Here is a 22,032-nt window from a genome sequence, read left to right on the forward strand (position 1 = left end):
GGACGGAAGGGACAGGGGAGGGGACAGTGGGGGGGGGGGGACAGGGGAAACAGAGGGACAATGGGGGGCACAGAAGGGACAGAGGAGGGGACAGTGGGGGGGGGTGGCAGTGGGGAGGGGACAATGGGGACAATTGGGGGACAATGCTGGGGTGACAGTGCGAAGGGGACACGGGACAGAGGGATGGAGGGGAGGGGAGAGAGGTGACATGAGGGGGTTGGGCGGGGCTCAGACTGGGCGTGTCCAAAGTGGGCGTGGTCCGTGGGCGTGGCCAAGGTTAATGAAATAAAAGATAACTTAAAATTTTAAAAATTAAATTTATTAAAAATAAATAAAAAAACAAAATAAAAAGCATAAAGTGCTGGAAAGTGCTGGAAAAGTTCCAGAAACTGAAGTGACGTAAAGCGCGACTGTCGCAAAACTGCCGTAAAGCGCGACTGTCATTAAAGGTGCTGTAAAGCGCGACTGTCGCAAAACTGCTGTAAAGCGCGACTGTCTTTAAAGGTGATGTAAAGCGCGACTGTCTTTAAAGGTGTTGTAAAGTGCGACTGACGTAAAAGGTGCCGTAAAGCGCGACTGTCGTAAATATGGCCGTAAAGCGCGACTGTCGTAAAAGGTGCCGTAAAGCGCGGCTGTCATTAAAGGTGCTGTAAAGCGCGGCTGTCATTAAAGGTGCCGTAAAGCGCGACTGTCGTAAAAGGTGCCGTAAAGCGCGACTGTCGTAAAAGGTGCCGTAAAGCGCGACTGACGTAAAAGGTGCCGTAAAGCGCGGCTGTCATTAAAGGTGCCGTAAAGCGCGACTGTCATTAAAGGTGCCGTAAAGCGCGACTGTCGTAAAAGGTGCCGTAAAGCGCGGCTGTCGCTCCCGGCACCGAGCGGGACTGCTTTGTGTCACGGTTCTCCCGCACAGCCGCAGCCACGCACGCAAAGGAGGGGGAGGCTGGAATGTGACAGCTGCTTTCATAAATACAGCACGGACAGGGAATTATTTCGCCCCTGCAAATGCCAACCCTTTTATCTTTTGTGTTGGGATAATTGTTTTTAAAATTTTGAATTATCTTTTGATCATTTTCAACTAACAGACTGGGGTGAAGTCAGAAGAAAGAAGAAAGTCTAAACCCACTTTGTATTTCTTGTCTCATATTGTCCTAATTCAAATTGTCCAAATTATTATCACTCTAATTGTATCACTATTTTTATAACCATTTTATTACTATTCAACTTTTTACATTTTAAAAACAACTGTTCACAAACAGCTCCAGAGTCTCCCCCAGTGTTTGGGACAGATTTCTCGACCCAAAATGAGACACTCAACCCTGAAAATTCACCAGCATTAATCGCAAAATTAGAAAAGTCACAAAAATCTTTTGATAATTTTCAACTAAGAGACTGGGATTGTGAAAAACGCCAATCACTTGGTTTTAAAATTTTTAAAAGTATAATAGTGTTATAAAAATAGTAATACAATTAGAGTAATAATAATTTGGACAATTTGAATTAGGACAATATGAGACAACAAACACAAAGAGGATTTAGACTTTCTTCTTTGTTCTGACTTCATCCTAGTCTGTTAGTTGGAAATCATAAAAAGATAATTTTCAAAAGATTATTCAAAATTTTAAAAAGAGTTTGAGAACATGGAAACCAGAAGGGAGGTTGAAATGAGAGCAAGCTTTGACATCCCTCCGTTATGAAACAACAGGAAAACAATGAATCCCCTTTAATGGAACAATCCCTCTGCAAGCAGGCAGGTCCAAGGGTCAGAGCTGACCCTACAGCCTGGCAGGAGGGGCCAAAGAGGAGATTTTAGGGTTTCCAAAGAGGAGATTTAAACCCCAAATCCCAAAAGGCCCCCTTCGCAATAAACCCCAAACCCCAGCAGGCCCCTGCGCCCAGGCCCTTCGCACTAAACCCCAAATTCCAAAATGCCCTTTGCATTAAACCCCAAATCCCAAAAGGTTTTTTGCAATAAACCCCAAATCCCAGCAGGGCCCTGCACCCAAACCCTTTGCAATAAACCCCAAATTCCAAAATCCCCCTGCACCCCAAACCCTTTGCAATGAACCCCAAACCCCAAAAGGTTTTTTGCAATAAACCCCAAATTCCAAAATGCCCTTTGGAATAAACCCCAAATCCCAGCAGGGCCCTGCACCCAAACCTTTTGCAATAAACCCCAAATCCCAAAAGGATTTTTTCAATAAACCCCGAATCCCAAAATTCCCTTTGCAATAAACCCCAAACCGGTGCCAGCAAAACCCCAAGCTCGGGGTCCCCCCCACTCCCTTCGCCCCCAATTTTCACCACATGGGGAGGGGTCTCTGCCCCCCACCCCAGGACCCCCCTATGTGGGTGGGGGTCCCCCCAAGGGGACAAAGGGGGGAAGCCCCAGCCCCATTTTCCTCCAGAACTGTAAATAAAGGGTGGAGCCGAGTGGCTGCTCCAGGAGGATTTGGGGAGGGGGAGCTGGGGGGTCCTGGGGGGGGGGCGGCAGAATTTGAGGAGGGGTCCTGCCCCCCCTCTGTCCCATGAGCGTTTTTAGGTGTTTTTAAGAAAAGCAGCAATAAAAACTTTAATAAAAACTTTAATGAAAACTTTCCTGTTTCGCATTGAACGGCCCCGATTTGTGACATGGGGGGGGGGGGGGGGGGCGGGGGTCGTGTGTCCCCCTCCCCCCAAAAGGGGTGACATGGATGGGACACGGGGGGGGACACAGAGGTGGTGGCACTGCCACAGTGCCAACCCCCCCCCCCCCATGGTGGCACTGCCAACACCCCCCCCCGGGATAGGGGGAATCTGGGACACCGGGAGGCCCCGGAGGGGACAGAGGGGACAGGGGGGGGGACAGAGGGACAATGGGGGGACAGAGGGACAATGGGGGGACAGAGGGGACAGAGGGACAATGGGACAGAGGGGAGAGAGGAACAATGGGGGGGACAGGTGGGAAGAGACAATGGGGACAATGGGGTGGGGACATTGGGGAGGGGACAGAGGGACAATCAGGAGGGGACAGGGGGGACAGAGGGGACAGGGGGACCATGGGGGCAGTGGGGTGGGGACAATGAGGGGCGACAATCAGGAAGGGACAGGGGGGACAGAGGGGGGACAGGGGAGGCGACAATCGGGAAAATGGGGAAGGGACAGAGGCGGGGACAGAGGGACAATGGGGGGACAAGCGGGGGGTGACAATGGGGAGGGGTCAGGGGTGACAATGGGGGGGGACAGTGGGGAAAATGGGGAGGGGACAGAAGTGGGGAACAGTAGGGAGGGGACAGAAGGGCCAGGGGAGGGGACAATGGGGGGGTGACAGTGGGGAGGGGACAGGGAGGGGACAGTGGGGGGGGGAGCGGGGAGGGGGACGGGGAGGTGACAATGGGGAAAATGGGGAGGGGACAGAAGGGAGAGGGGAGGCGACAATCGGGACAATGGGGTGGGGACAGAGGGGGGGACAGAGGGGAGGGGACAATGGGGTGGGGACAGAGGGACCAGGGGAGGGGACAGTGGGGACAATGGGGTGGGGACAGAGGGACCAGGGGAGGGGACAGTGGGGACAGTGGGGAGGGGACAATGAGGAGGGGACAGAGGGGAGGGGACAGAGGTGACACGGGGGGGGGATGGGCTTGGCAGAGGGGTTGCGAATGGGGGGGGTGGGCTCCGAGTGGGCGTGTCCAACGCGGGCGCGGTTTGTGGGCGTGGCCAGGGTGGGCGTGGCCAAAGCGGGCGTGTCCTCCCCGCCCCCGAGGCGATGGCGCTGGCGGCGGCTCTGGGGGCGCTGCTGGGGGCGCTGGGGCTGGGGGCGCTCCTGGGGCCCCCCGGCCCCGCTCTGGGGGCGCTCCTGGCCGCTCTGGGGGTTCTGGGGGCGCTGCAGCGGCTCCTCCGGCCGCACCTCTGGGCCGATCTCTCGTTCGCGCTGCGGGCGCTGCGGGTGCGGCGGCGGGCGCGGCGCGGCCCCGGGGGCTGCGTGGTGTCCCGGTTCCTGCGGGCGGCCCGGGAGGCTCCGGCGCGGCCGTTCCTGCGGTTCCGGGGACGGGCGGAGCCGCTGGGCAGCGCGGCGCGGAGCGTGGCCAGGGTGGCGAACGCGCTGCGGGCGCTGCGGGCCCCGCCGAGGCCCGGCGACACCGTGGGGCTGCTGGTCGGTAACGAGCCCCGGTTCGTGTGGGGGTGGTTCGCGCTGGCGGCGCTCGGAGCCCGCCCGGCCTTCCTGGGAACGGCGCTGAGACCGGCGGGGCTCCGGCACTGCCTGAGGGGCTGCGGGGCCACGGCGCTGCTGGTGGCGGATGGTGAGAAACGGGGGAGAACCGGGGCATAACGGGGGGACCGGGGTGCGCCGGGAGGGGAGCGGAGGGACGCCGGGGAGACCGGGGGATAGCGGGAGGGGAGCGGGGATGTGGGGAAAAAGGGCCCGGAGGAAGCGGGGGGACCGGGAGGGGACCGAGGAATGGAGGGGGAAAGGCACCGGGGAGACCGGGGGCACCGGGGGATAACGGGGGGCACCGGGGGGACACCGGGAAGGGAGTGGGGAACGTGGGGAAAAGGGCCCGGAGGAACCGGGGGGATACCGGGGGTACCGGGAGGGGACCGGGGAATAATGGAGGGGGAAAGGCACGGGGGGGAGCGGGGAATAATGGGGGGACACCGAAGGGACCGGGAAGGGAACCGAGGAATGGAGAGGGAAAGGCACCGATGGGACCGGGGGATAACGGCGAGGCACCGGGAGGGGAGCGGGGAACGTGGGGGGAAAGGGCCCGGAGGACGCGAGGAGATTTTGGGGCCCGGGGATAACGGGGGGACACCGAGGGGACCGGGAAGGGAACCGAGGAATGGAGAGGGAAAGGGACCGGGAAAACCGGGGGGACCGGGGAGTGCGGGAATCCCGGGGTATAACGGAGACAGAGCGGGGATACCGGGGCTTGAGAGGACGGGGAACCGGAGTGGGACCAGGGGAGTAAAAAACGGGGACGAGGGGAACGAGGAGTGGGTGGCACTTGGGGCACCGGGGATGGCACCGGGGACGGGCTGGTGGCACCGGGAGTGGTCGATGGTGGCACCGGGGATGGGATGGTGGCCCCGGGTTTGGGTTGGGTGGCACCGAGGATGGGGTGGTGGCACCGGGAACGGGGGTGGCGGCCCCAGGGATGAGCTGATGGCACCACGGGTCGATGGTGGCACCGGGGATTGATGAGCCGGTGGCACCAGGGATGGCACCGGAGATGGCCCGGTGGCACCGGGGGTAGGATGGGGTGGTGGCGCTGAGGGCAGGGTGGTGGCACCATGGAGGCGCCGGGGTTGGGGTGGTGACACCGGGGATGGGCCGGTGGCACCGGGGGTAGGATGGTGACACCGGGGATGGGGTGGTGGCACTGAGGGCAGGGTGGTGGCACCATGGAGGCACCGGGGTTGGGGTGATGACACCGGGGATGGGCCGGTGGCACCGGGGATGGCGCTGCGGACGGAGCGGTGACCCCGGTGCCCCCGAGCTGCCCGCACTCTCTGCCGCCCCCAGACCTGCTGGGCTCGGTGGCGCCGCTGCTGCCCGCCCTGCGGGAGGACGGCGTGGCCGTGTGGGTGCTCGGGCCGGGGCCGTGCCCCGAGGGCGCCCTGGCCCTGCAGGAGCTGCTGGACGCGGCCTCGGAGCAGCTGCGGCCCGAGGAGCTGTGGGAGCCCGAGGACATGAACGCCACGTGCCTGTACATCTTCACCTCGGGCACCACGGGTACGGCCGCGCCCCCTCCCATCGCACTTTTAGCAAACTGGCACCGGGGGTGGCACCGGGGATGGGGCGGTGGCACCGGGCACGGGCTGATGGCACCGGGAGTCAGTGGTGGCGCCGGGCATTGATGGGGTGGTGACACCAGGGTTAGGCTGGTGGCATCGAGGATGGGCTGGTGGCACCGGGAGTGGGGTGGTCACACCGGGGATAGTGTGGTGGCACCGGGGATGGCACCGGGAGTGAGGTGATGGCACCGGGGGTAGGGATGATGGCGCTGGGGATGGCCTGACGGCACCGGGAACGGGCGGGTGACACCGGCGGTGCACCGGTGGCACCGGGGATGGCACTGGGGATGGGGGTGGTGGCACCAGGGGTGTGCTGATGGTACCGGGGGTAATGTGGTGGTACTGGGGATGGCCCCGGGGGTTGACGGGTTGGTGGCACCGGGAATGGGATGATGGCACCGGGGATGGGGTGGCGACACCGGGGATGGCACTGGGGATGAGGTGGTGGCACTGGGAGTGGGGTGGTGACACCAGGGATGGGCTGGTGGCACCGGGGACGGGCTGGTGGCACCGAGGGTCGATGGTGACCCCGGGGACGGCACCGGGGATGGGGTGGTGGCACCGGGGATGGAGCGGTGGCACCAGGGGTCAATGGTGGCACTGAGGATGGGGTGGTGTCACCGGGAGTGAGGTGATGGCACCGGGGATGGCACCGGGGATGGGGGTGGTGGCACTGGGAGTGGGGTGGTGACCCCACGGATGGGCTGGTGGCACCGAGCGTGGCACCGAGGTTGGACTGGTGGCACCAGCGATGGCGTGGTGGCGCCAGGGATGGGCTTTATAAAACTTTTATAAAATTTTATCGATTTTTATACCGTTTTATTTTTAAAAAATTCCATTTTTTTCCCCTCGCAGGGCTCCCCAAGGCCGCCCGCGTGTCCCACCTCAAGGCCGTCATGTGCCTCAGCTTCTACGAGCTGGTGGGAGCGTCCAGCAGGGACGTGGTGTACCTGGCACTGCCCCTCTACCACATGGCAGGGGCCCTGCTGGGCATCGTGGGCTGCCTGGGCATCGGTCAGTGGGCACTGAGGGTGGTTTGGGGGTGGTTTTGGGGTGTTTTGAGGTGTTTTTGGGGTGGTTTTGGGGTGGTTTTGGGGTCCTGCTGGGCATCGTGGGCTGCCTGGGCATCGGTGAGCGGGTACAGGGCACCAGGAGGGCACTGGGGGTGTTTGGGGTGTTTGGGGTGTTTTGGGGTGGTTTTGGGTGTGTTTTCGGGGGTGTTTTGGGGGTGGTTTGGGTATTGTATTGGGAGGTGTTTTGGGGGTGGTTTTGGGATGTTTTGGGCGTGTTTTTCGAGTTGTTTTTGGGGATGTTTTGGGGGATGATTTTGGGGTGTTTTGGGGGATATTTTGGGGGTGGTTTTGTGGGTGTTTGGGGATGTTTTGGGGACGTTTTTGGGGTGTTTTGTGGGTGTTTTGGTGTTTTATGGGGGGGTGTTTTGTGGGTGTTTTGGGGATGTTTTTGGGGGTGTTTTTTGGGATGTTTTGGGGATGTTTTTGGGGTGTTTTGGAGGATATTTTGGGGGTGTTTTTGGGGTTGTTTGGGGGTATTTTGGGAATGCTTCTGGGGTTTTTTTGGGGATGTTTTTGGGGATGTTTTGGGGATATTTTGGGGATGTTTTGGGGATGTTTCAGGGGTGTTTTTGGGAGGTTTTGGGGGTGTTTTTGGGGATGTTTTGGGGATGCTTTTGGGGATTTTTCGGAGTGTTATTGGGGGTGATTTTGGGGAGGTTTTGTGGGTGTTTTGGGGATGTTTTGGGGGGTGTTTTTTGGGATGTTTTGGGGATGTTTTTGGGGTGTTTTGGGGGATATTTTGGGAATGCTTTTGGGGGTGTTTCGGAATGTTTTTGGGGATATTTTGGGGATGTTTTGGGGATGTTTCAGGGGTGTTTTTGGGATGTTTTTGGGGGTGTTTTTGGGGATGTTTTGGGGATGCTTTTGGGGATTTTTCGGAGTGTTATTGGGGGTGATTTTGGGGAGGTTTTGTGGGTGTTTTGGGGATATTTTGGGGGTGTTTTAGGAGTATTTTGGGTGTGTTTTGGGCGTGGTTTTGGTATTGTATTGGGGGATGTTTTGTGGGTGTTTTGGGGATATTTTGAGGGTGTTTTGGGGCTGATCCCCCCCCTCTCCATGCCGCAGGAGCCACGTGTGTGCTGAAGGAGAAGTTCTCTGCCAGCCAGTTCTGGGAGGATTGCCGCGCCGAGGGCGTCACCGTGTTCCAGTACATCGGGGAGCTCTGCCGCTACCTCGTCAACCAGCCGCAGGTCGGGGGGACGGAATGGGGGTCCCGGGGGGCTCCCGGGGGGGTCCCGGGGGGGTCCCGGGGGCCCCCTGGAGCTGACGGTGGTCCTGGGCTGGGAGGGGGTGCCGGGGGCAGCCCCGGAGCTGTGGAGGGGTCCCGGGGGTTTCTCCGAAGCTGGGGGAGGGTCCCGGCTGGGTGGGGGTGTCCTGGGGGGTTCCCCAGGCTGGGGAGGGGGTCCTGGGGGTCTCCCCCAGATCTGAGGGTGTCCCGGGGGTTCCCGGTGCTGACAGTGGCCCCGGGCCGGTCACGGGGGGTTCCCGGTGCCCCCGAGGGTTCCTGGTGGTCCTGGGGGGTTCCCAGTGCTGACAGTGATCCCGGGGGCTTCCCAGTGGTCCTGGGGGGTTCCCGGTGGTCCCAAGGGGTTAATGGTGCTGACGGTGCCCCCGAGGGATTCCCGGTGTTCCCGAGGGGTTCCTGGTGTTCCCGAGGGGTTCCTGGTGGTCCCAAGGGGTTCCCGGTGTTCCCGAGGGGTTCCTGGTGGTCCCAAGGGGTTCCCGGTGTTCCCGAGGGATTCCCGGTGTTCCCGGGGAGTTCCCGGTGCTGACGGTGGTCCCGAGGGATTCCTGGTGGTCCCGAGGGGTTCCCGGTGTTCCCGAGGGGTTCCTGGTGTTCCCGGGGGGTTCCCGGTGCTGACAGTGCCCCTGAGGGATTCCTGGTGTTCCCGAGGGGTTCCCGGTGTTCCCGGGGGGGTCCCGGTGTTCCCGAGGGGTTCCCGGTGGTCCCGAGGGGTTCCTGGTGGTCCCAAGGGGTTCCCGGTGTTCCCAAGGGGTTCCCGGTGTTCCCGGGGGGTTCCCGGTGCCCCGAGGGTTCCCGGCGCTGACGTTCCCCCCCCAGCGCCCCGCGGAACGGCAGCACCGGCTCCGGCTGGCCGTGGGCAGCGGGCTCCGGCCCGACGTGTGGCGCAGCTTCCAGCGGCGCTTCGGGCCCGTGCGCATCGTGGAGACGTACGGGATGAGCGAGGGCAACGTCACCCTGTTCAACTACACCGGCACCCCCGGCGCCGTGGGCCGCTGCTCCGCCGTCTACAAGGTCTGCAAATATATAAATATATAAATATATAAATATATAAATATATAAATATATAAATATATAAATAAATATCAATATATAACTATATAACGTGACCCTGTTCAACTACACCGGCACCCCCGGCGCAGTGGGCCGCTGCTCCGCCATCTACAAGGTCTGCAAATATAGAAATATAAATATATATATAAATATATAAATATATAAATATATAAATATATAAATATATAAATATATAAATAAATATCAATATATAACTATATAACGTGACCCTGTTCAACTACACCGGCACCCCCGGCGCCGTGGGCCGCTGCTCCGCCGTCTACAAGGTCTGCAAATATATAAATATAAATATATAGATATATAAATATATAAATATATAAATATATAAATATATAAATATATAAATATATAAATATATAAATATATAAATATATAAATAAATATATAAATATATATATAAATATATATATAAATATATATATAAATATATATATAAATATATATATAAATATATAACGTGACCCCGTTCAACTACACCGGCACCCCTAGTGCAGTGGGCCGCTGCTCCGCCATCTACAAGGTCTGCAAATATAGAAATATAAATATATAGATATATAAATATATGAATATATAAATATATAAATATATAAATATATAAATAAATATATAAATATATATATAAATATATAACGTGACCCCGTTCAACTACACCGGCACCCCCGGCGCCGTGGGCCGCTGCTCCGCCGTCTATGAGGCCTGCCAGGAAAATATATATGTGAAAATATTTATTTTTTAGAGGAAATATGTAAATATATAAATACATAAATATATAAAATATGTAAAATATATAAATATATACAAATATATAAGATGTAAATGTATAAATAATTACATAAATATATTAAAATATAAATATATAAAATATATAAAATTTATAAATATATAAATAAATATATAAATAATATATAAATATGTAAATATATAAATATATAAATATATAAATATGTAAATATATAAATATATAAATATATTTTTATATAAATATATAAATAATATATAAATATATAAATCGCTGCAGCGCCATCTACAAGGTCTGCACGGAAAATAGACCATGAAAATATATTTATTTTATAAGGAAATATGTAAATATACAAATATATAAAAATATAAAACCTATAAATATAAATATATAAATATATACATATATAAATATATAAATATATAAATATATATAAATATATATATTAATATATATTAATATATAAATTATAAATATATTATATATAATATAAATTTATACGATATATAAAATATAAATATATAAATATATAAATATCTAAATACATAAATATATTATTTAAATTTAATTTACCATTTTTATTTTATTTTCATTAATAAAAATAACCCTTCCCACCCCTGTTCCAGCTCTTCTCCCCGTTCGAGGTCGTTCGTTACGACGTCGCTGCCGGGGCACCGGAACGGGACCGCAACGGGCGCTGCATCCGCGCCAGGACGGGTGAGCAGCGGGCACGGGGGCACCTGGAGTGCCGAAAAATTGTGGATATTAATCAGAACCGATAGCCAAACACTCCCTGACAGTTCAGAGTTAGAAACTGTGAGTTTATTGTGGGATAACTCCCAAAATTCTCTAAGTTCCCTGAATTTTGTGTGTCCCCGTGCCCTCAGGTGAGACGGGGCTGCTGATCGCGCCGGTGACCCCCCGGTTTAAATAATTAATATATTTTTAATTAGCTCCAAATTCTCTAAATCCCTTAAATTTTGTGTCGGACACCCCGGTTAAAATAATTAATATATTTTTAATTAACTCCAAATTCTCTAAATCCCTTAAATGTTGTGTCCCCGTGCCCTCAGGTGAGACGGGGCTGCTGATCGCGCCGGCGACGCCCCAGTTAAAATAACTAATATATTTTTAATTAACTCCAAATTCTCTAAATCCCTTAAATTTTGTGCTGCTGTGCCCTCAGGTGAGACGGGGCTGCTGATCGCGCCGGTGACCCCCCGGTTAAAATAATTAATACATTTTTAATTAGCTCCAAATTCTCTAAATCCCTTAAATTTTGTGTCGGACACCCCGGTTAAAATAATTAATATATTTTTAATTAGCTCCAAATTCTCTAAATCCCTTAAATTTTGTGTCCCTGTGCCCTCAGGTGAGACGGGGCTGCTGATCGCGCCGACGACGCCCCAGTTAAAATAACTAATATATTTTTAATTAACTCCAAATTCTCTAAATCCCTTAAATTTTGTGTCGGACACCCCGGTTAAAATAATTAATATATTTTTAATTAGCTCCAAATTCTCTAAATCCCTTAAATGTTGTGTCCCCGTGCCCGCAGGTGAGATGGGGCTGCTGATCGCGCCGGCGACGCCCCAGTTAAAATAACTAATATATTTTTAATTAACTCCAAATTCTCTAAATCCCTTAAATTTTGTGCTGCTGTGCCCTCAGGTGAGACGGGGCTGCTGATCGCGCCGGCAACGCCCCGGTTTAAATAATTAATATATTTTTAATTAGCTCCAAATTCTCTAAATCCCTTAAATTTTGTGTCGGACACCCCGGTTAAAATAATTAATATATTTTTAATTAACTCCAAATTCTCTAAATCCCTTAAATGTTGTGTCCCCGTGCCCTCAGGTGAGACGGGGCTGCTGATCGCGCCGGTGACGCCCCGGACGCCGTTCCTGGGCTACGCGGGCAGCCGGGAGCTCTCGGAGCAGAAATTGCTCCGCGGGGTTTTCACCGAGGGCGACGAATTCTTCAACACCGGGGACCTGGTGGAGCAGGACCGGGAGCAGTTCGTGCGCTTCCGGGACCGCACCGGGGACACCTTCAGGTGCCGGGGACACCCCGGGCTGGGGACGAACCCAGGGAGACCCCCAGAACCCCCCCTGGGGTGGGGACGAACCCAGGGACACCTCCAGGGACACCCCTGGGATGGAGACACCCCCATGGGGTGGGGAGACCCCCAGGGACACCCCCAGAGCCCCCCCTGAGACAGGGACACGCCCAGGGACCCCCTGAGACAGGGACACGCCCAGAGCCCCCCTCCCCACAATGGGGACATCTCCAAGGACAGGGACACCCCCAGAGCCCCCCTCCCCACAATGGGGACACCCCCAGAGCCCACTCCTCAAAATGGGAAACCCCCAGAGACACCCCTGTGATGGGGACACCCCCAGGGACACTCCCAGAGCCCCCTCCCTGTATGGCCAGGGATGGGGAGACCCCCAAAGCCCCCCCCCCAGGACAGGGACACCCCCAGGGACATCCCCGAGATGGGGAGACCCCCAGGGACGCCCCCAGGACAGGGACACCCCCCCGGGATGGGGACAACCCTAGGGACACCCCCAGGGTGAGGAGACCCCCAGGGACACCCCTCTCAATGGGGACACCCCCAGAGCCACCCCCAGGACAGGGACACCCCCAGAGACCCCTCTGGGATGGGGAGACCCCCAAGGACACCCCCAGAGTCCCCTCGCCCACAACGGGGACACTTCCAGGGACATCCCTGAGATGGGGACGCCCCCAGACCCCCCTCCCTGCCCGGCCAGGGGGGCTCAGCCCTGTGGAATGTTCTGGGCTTGGCTCAGAAGAAGTCGGGGGTCCGGGGGGGTCCCTGGATGTGTTTGGGGGTCCTGGGGGGTCCCTGGATATGTTGGGGGTCCTGGGGGGTCCCTGGATATGTTGGGGTCCGGGGGGGTCCCTGGATGTGTTTGGGGGTCCCTGGATGTGTTTGGGGGTCCTGGGGGGTCCCTGGATATGTTGGGGGTCCGGGGGGGGTCCCTGGATGTGTTTGGGGGTCTGGGGGGGTCCCTGGATGTGTTGGGGGTCCGGGGGGAGTCCCTGGATGTGTTTGGGGATCCTGGGGGTCCCTGGATGTGTTTGGGGGTCCGGGGGGAGTCCCTGGATGTGTTTGGGGGTCCTGGGGGGTCCCTGGATGTGTTTGGGGGTCCGGGGGGGTCCCAGGGGTGCTCAGGGGGTCCCCATTAAATGTTTCCTCTCCCCGCCCCAGGTGGAAGGGTGAGAACGTGGCCACCACCGAGGTGACCGAGGCGCTGCTGGCCCACGAGTCCCTGCAGGACGCCACCGTCTACGGGGTCACCGTGCCCGGTACGGCCACCCAGTGTCCCCCCAAATGTCCCCAAAATATCCCCTAATATCCCCAGTGTCCCCAAGTGTCCCCCCAAATGTCCCCAATGTCCCTCAATGTCCCCAATCCCCCCAATGTCCCCAACACCCCCAATGTCCCAAATGTCCCTAAATATCCCCAAGTGTCCCCAATGTCCCCAATGTCTCCAAATGTCCCCAATTATCCCCAGTGCCCCCAAGTATCCCCCCAAATGTCCCCAATCCCCCCAATGTCCCCAATGCCCCCAACACCCCCAATGTCCCAAATGTCCCCAATGCCCCCAACACCCCCAATGTCCCAAATGTCCCCAATGTCCCCAACACCCCCAATGTCCCAAATGTCCCTAAATATCCCCAATGTCCCAAATGTCCCTGATGTCCCCAATGCCCCTCAGTGTCTCCAATGTCCCCAATCCCCCCAATGCCCCAAATGTCCCCAATGTCCCCGTTGTCCCCAATGCCCCAAATGTCCCCAATGTCCCCGATGTCCCCAATGCCCCTCAGTGTCTCCAATGTCCCCAATCCCCCTGATATCCCCAATGCCCCCAATGCCCCAAATGTCCCAAATGTCCCTAAATATCCCCAATGTCCCCAATGTCCCCAATCCCCCCAATGTCCCCAAATGTCCCCAATGTCCCCAATGTCCCCAATCCCCCCAATGTCCCCAATGTCCCCTGCAGGACACGAGGGCCGGGCGGGCATGGCCGCTCTCGTTCTGCGCCCCGGGCGCTCCCTGGACGGCCCCGGGCTGTACCGGCACCTGGAGCGGCTCCTGCCGCCCTACGCGCGGCCCCGCTTCCTGCGGCTGACGGTACCGGGACAACGGGGGGTGCTGGGGGGTCCTGGGGTACCGGGGGTACCGGGGAATGGGGTACCGGGGGTACCGGGGACACCTGGAGCGGCTCCCGCCGCCCGACGCGCGGCCCCGCTCCCTGCGGCTGACGGTACCGGGGGATAACGGGGGTACCGGGGGGTTTCTGGGGGGTCCCCGGGGGATGCTCGAGGGTCCTGGAGGGTCCCCGGGGGTCCCTGGGGGTGCTCAGAGGTCCTTAAAGGTCCTGGGGGGCTCTCCGGGGGGTGCTGGGGGGTCCTGGGGGTGTTTAGGGGTCCCTGGGGGTGCTCAGGGGTCCTGGGGGGTGCTCAGGGGTCCTGGGGGTGTTTAGGGGTCCCTGGGGGTGCTCAGGGGGTCCTGGGGGTGCTCAGGGGGTCCTGGGGGTGCTCAGGGGTCCCTGGGGGTGTTTAGGGGTCCCTGGAGGTGTTTAGGGGTCCCTGGGGGTGCTCAGGGGGTCCTGGGGGTGTTTAGGGGTCCCGGGGGGTGCTCAGGGGGTCCTGGGAGGTGTTTAGGGGTCCCTGGGGGTGTTTAGGGGTCCCGGGGGGTGCTCAGGGGTCCCAGAGGGTGCTCGGGGGTCCCGGGGGTGCTCAGGGGGGCGTTCAGGGGTGATTGGGGTTGCTCGGGGGTTCCGGGGAGTGCTTGAGGGGTCCCCGGGGGTGCTCGGGATGTGCTCAGGGGTCCCTGGGGATCTTGGGGGTCCTCGGGATGTGCTCAGGGGGGTCGTGGAGGGTCCCGGGGGTCCCGGGGGATGCTCGGGGGTCTCCAATACACCCCTCTGTGGCCAGGAGGGGCTGGACATGACCGAGACGTTCAAGCAGCAGAAGGTGCGGCTGGCGCGGGACGGCTGCGACCCCGCGCTGGTGGCGGAGCCGCTGCTGCTGCTGGACGAGGCCGCCCGAGCCTTCGTCCCGCTGGACGCCGAGCGCTGGCAGCGCCTCCGGGACGGCCGCATCCGCGTCTGAGCCCGCCGCGGGGTCCCGTGTCTGAGGCGGGGGTCCCGTGTCCATTTTGGGGCTCCCCGTGTCCATTTTGGGGCTCTCCGTGTCCATTTTGGGGCTCCCCGTGTCCATTTTGGGGCTCCCTGTGTCTGTCCCGGGGGTCCCCGTGTCAATTTTGAGGTCCCCGTGTCCATTTTGGGGCTCCCTGTGTCTGTCCCGGGGGTCCCCGTGTCAATTTTGAGGTCCCCGTGTCCATTTTTGGGGTCCCCATGTCCATCGTGGGGTCCTTGTGGGCATTTTTGGAGGCCTTGCGTCCGTTTTTGGGGTCCGCTGTCCATCCCAGGGGTCCTCGTGTCTGTCCTGGGCATCCTCATGTCTGTACTGAGGGTCCCCATGTCCATTTCTGGGGTCCCCGTGTCTGCCTTGAGGATCCCCATGTCCATCATGGGGCTCCATTGTCAATTTTGGGGGTCCCCGTGTCCATTTTGGGGGTCCCCGTGTCCATTTTGGGGGGTCCCCCCGTCAGTCCCGAGGGTCCCCTGTCCATCGCGAGGGTCTCTGTGGCCATTTCTGGGGTTCCCGTGTCAATTTTGGGGTCCCCGTCTCTGTCCCGGGGATCCTTGTGTCCATTCCAGGGGTCCCTGTGTCTGTCCTGGACGTCCTCGCGTCCGTCCTGGGGATCCCCGTGTCTATTATTGGGGTCCCCGTGACCATTTCTGGGGTCCCCGTGTCTGCCTTGAGGGTCCCCACGTCCACTATGGGGCTCCATTGTCAATTTTGGGGGTCCCCGTGTCCATTTTTGGGGTCCCCGTTTCCATTTTTGGGGTCCCCGTGTCCATTTTTTGAGTTCCTGTGTCCCTTTTTGGGGTTCCTGTGTCCATTTCTGGGGTCCCTGTGTCCATTTTTGGGGTTCCTGTGTCCCTTTTTGGGGTCCCCGTGTCCATTTCTGGGGTCCCCGTGTCCATTTTTGGGGTCCCTGTGTCCATTTTTGGGTCCCTGTGTCCATTTTTGGGGTCCCCGTGTCCATTTTTGGGTCCCCGTGTCCATTTTTGGGTTCCTCTGTCCATTTTTGGGGTCCCTGTGTCCATTTTTGGGTCCCTGTGTCCATTTTTGGGGTCCCCGTGTCCATTTTTGGGGTTCCTCTGTCCATTTTTGGGGTTCCTGTGTCCATTTTTGGGGTCCCTGTGTCCATTTTTGTGTTCCTGTGTCCATTTTTGGGTTCCTGTGTCCATTTTTGGGGTACCCGTGTCCATTTTTGGGGTTCCTGTGTCCATTTCTGGGGTCCCCGTGTCCATTTTTGGGTTCCTCTGTCCATTTTTGGGGTCCCCGTGTCCATTTTTGGGTCCCTGTGTCCATTTTTGGGGTTCCTGTGTCCATTTCTGGGGTCCCTGTGTCCATTTTTGGGTCCCTGTGTCCATTTTTGGGTTCCTGTGTCCATTTCTGGGGTCCCCGTGTCCATTTTTGGGGTCCCCGTGTCCATTTCTGGGGTTCCTGTGTCCATTTTTGGGGTCCCCGTGTCCATTTTTGGGTTCCTCTGTCCATTTTTGGGTCCCTGTGTCCATTTTTGGGGTTCCTGTGTCCATTTTTGGTGTCCCCGTGTCCATTTTTGGGTCCCTGTGTCCATTTTTGGGGTCCCCGTGTCCATTTTTGGGTCCCCGTGTCCATTTCTGGGGTCCCCGTGTCCATTTTTGGGTTCCTGTGTCCATTTTTGGGTTCCTCTGTCCATTTTTGGGGTCCCCGTGTCCATTTTTGGGGTCCCCGTGTCCATTTTTGGGGTACCCGTGTCCATTTCTGGGGTCCCCGTGTCCATTTTTGGGGTCCCCGTGTCCATTTTTGGGTCCCTGTGTCCATTTTTGGGGTCCCCGTGTCCATTTTTGGGTCCCCGTGTCCATTTTTGGGGTCCCCGTGTCCATCCGGGGGTCCCCAAATCCGTCCCTGTCCCCCCCCCCCGCCACCGGTGCCTTCCCCTCCCCCCGGGGGCTCTTTGTACACAAATTTCCCAAATTTTGGGTCTTTTTTTTAGCAAATAAAACTCCTTTTGTAGCAAATCTGGTCCCTGACACCCCCAAATCGGGGACAGGGACACCGAAATTTGTGTCCCCACGTCCTGGAGGATTTTTTGGGGGGCCCACCCTAATTTGCCGCCCTGGTAAATGATTCTTCTCTTAATTAAAAAATTGTTACAAAAGGCCGAAGTTTTAATTAATTTTATTTTTAAGCCTTTCTCCAAAAATTGGGGGATCCTCACCCTCACCCCCTCCCACACTCTGCCATCAGCCCCGAGCTCAAACCCGATGGAAGGGAGGGAAAAAATGGGGAAAATCCTTAAATTTGTGCAAAAAAAACCCCATTTCCACCCACCCCCACCCCAAGCCAGAAACTGGGGTCCAAAATCCTCAAATTGGGGCTGAAATCGTCCAAATTTGGACCAAACCCGACAGATGAAAATCCCCAAAGTTGCGCCTGAAAGATGGAAATGGGAATGAAATCCTGCAGATGGGACTGGAAGGCCAAAAATGGGATAAAATTCAGCGATTTTGGGGCTGGATGCAGGAACTGGGCACTGGAATTCTGCAAATTGGGATCAGAATTCCAAACACAGAAATTGGGCCTAAAATCCTGGAAATTGGGACCAAAACCCCACAATTCTGGACTGAAATTGGACCTAAAATCTTGATTTTTTTTTTTTTTTTTTTTTTTTTCCTGACAGCCGAACTGGGCTGAAATCCTGGAAATTTTACTGAAATCCCCAAATTTGGGCAGGAAATAAAAAACCTGGGTGTGAAATTGTGAAAACTGGGAGTGGAACACAAGGGTTTGGGCTGAAATGCTGGGATGTTTTTCCTGAAATCCTGGAATTTTGGGGTGAAATGCTGGAATCTTTGGATGATATCCCTTAATTTCGGGCTGAAATGTGGGAATTGTGTGCTGAAACCCTGGAATTTTTTTCTGAAATGCTGGAATTTTTGGGGCTGAATTGCTGGAATTTTTGGGGCTGAATTGCTGGAATTTTTGGGCTGAAACAATGGAATTTTTTTGCTAAAGTACTGGAGTTTTGGGCTAAAATCATGGAATTTTCTGCTGAAATCCTGGATTTTTGGGCTGAAATCCTGGAGTACGTTTCTCTGAAATGCTGGAAGTTTTTGGGGCTGAAATGCTGGAATTTTTTTTTGCTAAAACGCTGGAATTTCAGGCTAAAATGCTGGAATTTGGGGGTAAAATTCACATATGCTTTTTCTGAAATCCTGGAATTTTTGAGGCTAAAATGCTGGAATTTCATGCTAAAATAATGGATTTTTTTTCTGAAATCCTGGGACTTTTGGGGCTGAAACCCTGTAATTTTTTTTTTGCTGAAATCCTGGAATTTTGGGCTGAAATAACGGATTTTTGGGCTGAATTCCTGGAACTTTTGGGGCTTAAATCCTGGAACTTTTGGGCTGAAATCCTGGATTTTTGGGGCTGAAATGTGGGAATTTTGGGCTGAAATAACGGATTTTTGGGGCTGAAATGTGGGAATTTTGGGCTGAAATAATGGATTTTTGGGGCTAAAATCCTGGAACTTTTGGGGCTGAAACACCGGATTCTTTTTGCTAAAATGCTGGAATTTTGTGCTGAAATCCTGGAATTTTTGGGGCTGAAACACTGCAATTTTGGGGCTAAAATCCTGAAATTTCAGGCTGAAATACTGAATTCTTCTTCCTGTAATCCTGGAACTTTTGGGGCTGAAACCCTCTATTTTTTTTTTTTTTTCTGAAATCCTGGAATTTCGGGCTGAAATGACGGATTTTTGGGCTGAAACACCGCGATTTCTGGAATTTCAGGCTGAAATAACGGATTTTTGGGCTGAATTCCTGGAACTTTTGGGGCTTAAATCCTAGAACTTTTGGGCTGAAATCCTGGACTTTTGGGACTGAAATGTGGGAATTTCGGGCTGAAATGACGGATTTTTGGGCTGAAACGCCGCAATTTCTGTAATTTCGGGCTGAAATGTGGGAATTTTGGGCTGAAATGCTGTGATTTCTGGAATTTTGGGCTGAAATAACAGATTTTTGGGCTGAATTCCTGGAACTTTTGGGGCTTAAATCCTAGAACTTTTGGGCTGAAATCCTGGATTTTTGGGGCTGAAATGTGGGAATTTCGGGCTGAAATGACGGATTTTTGGGCTGAAACACCGCGATTTCTGGAATTCCGGGCTGAAATGACGGATTTTTGGGCTGAATTCCTGGAACTTTTGGGGCTTAAATCCTGGAACTTTTGGGCTGAAATGACGGATTTTTGGGCTGAAACGCCGCGATTTCTGGAATTCCGGGCTGAAATCCTGGATTTTTGGGCTGAAACGCCGCGGTTTCAATCCAACCCCCCCCCCCCCAAGTGCCGCCCCCTCCCCAGCGCCCCCTCCCCGTCCCTCCCCAGGGTTTCGGGGCGCAGGAAGAGGCGCAGGCGGGGTCGTTGGAGCCGTGTATTGTCGGGAAGCCAATCCAGAATAAAAACAGTGCAAATACAGGAACAGGGATCTGGGCCCCGCCGGGGGTCCCGGTGCCGCCCCGTGTGAAAGGCACAGAATTGGGGGGTGGAGCCCCCCGGCCCCCCCTCCTTGCACGGTTCATGTCACACACACGAGGGCACACGACACGGACGTGACACTTCCACAACACCAGGCGGGTCCTTCCCGGCGCCTCCCGGGAACCTTTGCCGCTTTTTCCGTCGTTTTTTATCTTTTTTTTTTTTTTCTTCTTTTTTTTTTTCCGGTTTTTTTTTTTTTGTTTTTTTGTTCTTTTGTTTTCTACACAATGTACAGGTTTGTTGTTGTTGTTTTTTTTTTTTTTCCCTCGTCTTTTGTTTTTGTTTTTTTTTTTTTTTTTTTTTTTGGCGGGTTTTTTTTTTTTTAAACCGGTTTTTGTCTCTTTTCTTTTTTTGCCTTTTTTTGCCTTTTTTTTTTTTTTTTTTTTTTTTTTTTTTTAATGTGTCAAGAAACAGCTCAAGTTTTATATACACGGATGAGTCCTGGTTATATCGGCAGCGAGAGCGGAAGCAAACGGGGGCGGGACTGGGGGAATTCGGGGTGGGAATTCGGGGTGGGAAATGGGAAATGCCTTTGGAGGAACCAAAAAAATAAAAAACAAACCCCCCCTCCCCCAAAACAGAAACCCCAAAAAAGCATTTTCACAAGCGGATCTACCCCTAGCCGGAAAAAAAGCGGGAAAAATCCTCAAAAGTTTGGAGCTGGGAGGGGAAGGGGGGAATAAAAAAAGGGAATTTTCTGGGATATCACAGCCCTGGGGGCAGCAGGACGGGGGGGGAAAGGGGGGCAAGCCAAAAATAATAATAATTATAATAATAATAATAATAAAAATAGGGATAAACCTATGCTGGGGGGGTGGTGGGGAGGGGGCTGGACATGGATCCAAATTCCCCCCTGGAATTCCGGGATTGGGGTGGGGGAACTGCCTGGGATCCCAGGAGGGGTTTGGGGGCAGTTTTGGGATTGGGGGGGGTCATTTTTTGGGGAGGGGGGTCCATTTTTGGGGGGGTGGGAACTGCTCAGGAGCCCAGGAAAGGATTTGGGGCCATTTTGGGGTTGGGAATTTCCCCCCCTCCCCAATCCCGGGAATCACTTTTGGGATTTGGAGTCGATTTTGGGGGGTGGGAACTGCCCAGGACCCCCCAAAAGGGATTTGGGGTCGATTTTGGGGGCTGGGAACGGCCCAGGATCATTTCTGGGGAGGGGGGAACTGCCCGCAGCCCCCGGGGCTGAGACCCCCAAGGGGGGGTGACAGGGTTGCCCCCCCCCAATTTCATTTATAGCACCAAGAGTTGGGACCCCCCCCCCCCCCCCCCCCCCCCCCGTATTGCACTTGGGTTTGGGATTTTTTTTCCAGGTTTTCACCATTTTTATGGGTGAAAATTCCTTTTTTTAGGGTTTTTTAAATTTGTTTTTCTCAGCCCTGGGTGGGGGGGGCAGTGGCACTTGGGGGGTGGAGAGGGAAAGACCCCCCCCCCCCTTTAAAAAGTAACAGAAACCCTTAAAATAACCCAAAAATTCAGGTTTTAGCCCCAAATACCCCATTTGTCAAAGTGCTCCCGGGGTGAGAAATCTGGGGAGGGAATTGGAAAATTGGGGGAAAATGGGAAAAGGAAAAAATGGGAAAATGGGGGGGGCGCAGCTGGAAATGATCAAAGCCAACAGAAACACCCCAAAATTCTGAATATAAAACCCCATTAAAACCCCCCCAAAAATCAGAATAAACCCCATTTTTCCTTTGCCTCTGCGGGGTCCCGGGGGGGATTTTGGGGGGTCCAACCCCCCCCCAGGGTAAGTGCTCATTGAATGTGGGGAGGGGGCTGGAGGGGGGGGGGGACCCCTCCTCTAATTCAGGGTGGGGTGGGGTCCCCCCTAAAATTTATGGGGGCGGGGGGGCCCCCTCCCTTTAAATCAGGGGTTGGGTCCCCCTGGTTTTGGGGTCAGGGGGATTTTGGGGGATTTGGGACCCCCCCAATTGGGGGAATTGCACGAGAGGAGCGGGAGAGGCTCAGAGTCAGGGAAAAAGGGGAATTGTGACCAAAATTCACCAAACCCATGAGAACTCGGGGCGGGGGAGCTCGGCAGGGCTGAAGTGCAAATCGAGATTTTTCTCGCGGCTCATTCCTCGCTTTGGGTTCTCCCCGACACCCCCAGGGGACGCCGAGACCCCCCCAGTGCCACCCCTGGGGACAGGGCGGCACCAGAGACCCCTCCCCACTATCAGTGCCATCCTTGTCACCCCCGGGGTGGCACACAGGGACCCCCTCGCTGTCCCTTGGGGGACACATTGGTGACACAGGTGCCACTGGTGACCCCGGTGCCACCCCCGGGTGACACAGGGGCCAGGGAGGGGTGAGAGCGGCTCTGGAGCATGCAGGGCTCGGGGACAGATGTGGGGACAGATGTGGGGACAGTTCAGGACAGGTCAGGGGTCACTCACCCGCCCTGGCCGCGCCGTCCGCTCCGGAGCCGCCGCGTCCCCAGCGTG

The 22,032-nt window shown here is 55.2% G+C and overlaps 1 protein-coding gene across 1 annotated transcript; it reads left to right on the forward strand.

The window, feature by feature from the left end:
* Positions 1-3,742: 3,742 nt before the first annotated feature.
* SLC27A3 (solute carrier family 27 member 3) lies at positions 3,743-15,497 on the forward strand. The gene is made up of 10 exons (XM_059490049.1): positions 3,743-4,277; positions 5,501-5,710; positions 6,628-6,786; positions 7,911-8,035; positions 8,908-9,102; positions 10,528-10,618; positions 11,759-11,957; positions 13,137-13,234; positions 13,933-14,063; positions 14,870-15,497. The coding sequence occupies exons 1-10, from the start codon at positions 3,743-3,745 to the stop codon at positions 15,044-15,046; spliced, it is 1,920 nt and encodes a 639-aa protein (XP_059346032.1). The 3' UTR covers positions 15,047-15,497.
* Positions 15,498-22,032: the final 6,535 nt, after the last annotated feature.

The sequence above is a fragment of the Ammospiza nelsoni genome, chromosome 28, assembly GCF_027579445.1.
Source record: "Ammospiza nelsoni isolate bAmmNel1 chromosome 28, bAmmNel1.pri, whole genome shotgun sequence".
Taxonomy (NCBI): Eukaryota; Metazoa; Chordata; class Aves; order Passeriformes; family Passerellidae; genus Ammospiza; species Ammospiza nelsoni.

Coding starts and splice junctions, on each gene's coding strand:
- SLC27A3 (XM_059490049.1), top strand. CDS start 3,743: ATGGCGCTGGCGGCGGCTCTGGGGGCGCTGCTGGGGGCGCTGGGGCTG. Junction 10,619..11,758: donor CTGCATCCGCGCCAGGACGG/GTGAGCAGCGGG, acceptor CCGTGCCCTCAG/GTGAGACGGGGCTGCTGATC. Junction 11,958..13,136: donor CGCACCGGGGACACCTTCAG/GTGCCGGGGACA, acceptor TCCCCGCCCCAG/GTGGAAGGGTGAGAACGTGG.